The sequence below is a fragment of the Orycteropus afer genome, unplaced genomic scaffold (assembly GCF_000298275.1).
Source record: "Orycteropus afer afer isolate SDZICR_OR568_19922 unplaced genomic scaffold, OryAfe1.0 scaffold00174, whole genome shotgun sequence".
Lineage (NCBI taxonomy): Eukaryota > Metazoa > Chordata > Mammalia > Tubulidentata > Orycteropodidae > Orycteropus > Orycteropus afer.
Window position 1 is genome coordinate 5,792,972 of NW_006921761.1, and position 2,298 is coordinate 5,795,269.

A 2,298-nucleotide genomic window follows, 5' to 3' on the forward strand; every position below is an offset into this window, starting at 1 on the left:
CCTTCGCCTTCCGGGGACGTGACGCGCGGCTCACGCGCCTCCCGCCCCAGCAGGTTCTCGTAGCTGCGGCCGCGGCCCAGCGGGTCGTCCCGGCGCGGGCCGGGTGCCAGAATGTTGTCCCAGGAGCGTGAGTAGTGGCGGCTGTCGGTGGCCAGCCTGGGTGGGCTGGTGCCCGTGCCCCCGTGCCACGAGGCGAGCAGCGGCCCTGCGTCCGGGGATGGCGTCACCTGCAGAGTGCGGTACGGCCGCGGGCCCCAGTCGCCCCAGGCTGGGCTGCCGCGCGGGTAAGGGTAAGTTCGAGCCAGGGCGTCGCGCTCACGGTACCTTCCCCAGTCCTCCGTGTGGTAGGGACGCGCGGTAGGGCGGGCCCGGGGCTCCTCGGGGACGTAGCGGGGGCCACAGGGCGGGCCGTAGGCGCGGGACGCCTCCGCGTAGTAGGAGCGTGAGGGCGGCTCCTGGATCGGGAAGGTTCGGACTTCTCCTGGGTAGTAAGCGCGCCGGTGCTGAGGGCTGGGCCCCGGGGGCTCCTCCGTCGTGTAAGGCCTGGGACAGTAGGCGTCGAAGGGAGGGCCCGGGCTGCCCGCAAAGCCGCCAGGGTAGCCGTCGGGCTCCTCGGTGTAGAAGAATTGAGTGGGGCCGGGCGGGGTGGCGAAGGACGGGTTGCGTCGCTCTGTGTAGTCCCGGGGCCCAGGTAGCCCGTCGCAGTACAGCGCCCGGGGATCCACACAGTAGGAATCGCTGGGAGTGGGCGTGCGGGACAGAGCCACGTGCCGAGGTCCTGGCACCGTGAGGCCGTGCAGAGGCGCGCCGCCGCGGACCCAGGGTGCAGCGTCGGTGGGTCCCGAGGACCGCGGGCCCCGGGCGGCGTGCTGCAGCACTGCGTCGTCAGGCTTGATGTCCAGGCGGCAGCGAACGTGCGGGGCTGGCCCAGCGGGTGGCTCAGGCTGCGGGCAGCGGCCAGCGGTGGCGCACAGGGGTGCAATGCGGCCTGGGCCACCCCGCTGCGGCTGTAGCTTGATGGGATGCAGCTCGTTAGCCAGCGCGCGCAGCGCAGGGTACGTGGGTTCCCGGCGAGGCGACGTCTCGTTGCGCGCTGCCCGCTGGGCGTCCCGGCCTCGGCGCGGCAGCACCGGGGGTGAGGCGGGCGCGGCAGGCGTCAGGCCCGGAGGTGCGCGTGGCGCGCTCTTGGAGCGGGCCCGGCGCCGGGTTTCGCCCTCGCGGGGTCGGGGGCGAGGGGCGGTAGGCTCGGGGGGCTGTGGCTCAGGGCGCGGCGGCTCGGGGCGCCCACGCCCTCCGTGGCCCTCCATGGGCGGCCCGTCCAGCGCCTCCAGGAAGTCGAAGCTGCGGCAGTAGCGCTTGTTGACTTGTACGGGCGCAGCAGGCCGGGCCATGGCGCGCTCACATGTCGGGCGCCGCGATGCGGGGCCCGGGGCCGCCACCTTGATGTCCTGGTACACCGTTGACACCAGCAGGTCCGGCGGGTCCGTGCGGGTCATCTTAAAAGAGGGCCCCAAGCTGGCGGCTCCAGCTCACTCGGCGTGGTGGGGCTCTCGCCCTGCGGAGAAGAGGCGGGGCTTTCGCCCTGCGGAGAAGCAGCTTGTCAGGGACCCCTCCTTGCCCGCCCGCCACCCCCGCGCTGACCCAGCTTACCTGGGGCGCAGCAGCCCCGGCTGTGGGCCGTGGCCGTGGCCGTGGCCGCGGCCGCCTGCTCCATGCCGGCGTCAGAAGCACCTGCAGGAGAAACTCAGCGGTCCAGCCACCCAGACCCTGCTCCTCCCCCTAGACCGCCCCAATCCGGGCCCCTGCTACAGGGATGGGAGAGCCAGCCAGGCTAACGATGCCACTGTCCCGGTTCCAAGCCCCTGCTCGCAAGCGCGGGTGGGCCGGCATCCGCCCGCCGAGCACTGCCAGCTGGTGGGACAGTGGGGGCTTGGTCTGCGAGCCGCCCCTGCACCCACAGGCGGGATAACCGGGCACTTTTTGGGGGGCCTTATTTACAAACTCCAGCGGCAGCCCCTCCCAGCGCCCCCTGCAGACGACCCCTCCATAGTGCACAGGCGTGGAGCCTCCCACCGCACCTGGGACGCGGCTGCGCACAGACCCTCCTCAGAACTGCGAGGCGGCTGCGCTCCGCAGCGCCCGGTCACCAGTTTGAGTCCTTTCTGCGTCCCGCGGCGGCCGCCCCGCCCCGGCCGGGCAAATGCCCTAAGAGCAAATAAGGCCGGCCCTCGAGCCCCATGTCACTTTCAGAAACCTGGGATCCCACCACGATGGGGACTGGGCCGACAAGCCCGCAGA

At 72.6% G+C, this 2,298-nt stretch overlaps 1 protein-coding gene across 1 annotated transcript in view; it reads right to left on the bottom strand.

The window, feature by feature from the left end:
• AJM1 (apical junction component 1 homolog) overlaps window positions 1-1,496 on the bottom strand; it is a 3,078-nt gene extending 1,582 nt beyond the window's left edge. Inside the window, exon 1 of the mRNA XM_007947056.1 lies at window positions 6-1,496. Within this exon, the coding sequence (XP_007945247.1) occupies window positions 6-1,496 (1,491 nt within the window). The remainder of the gene's footprint in view (window positions 1-5) is intronic.
• Window positions 1,497-2,298: the final 802 nt, after the last annotated feature.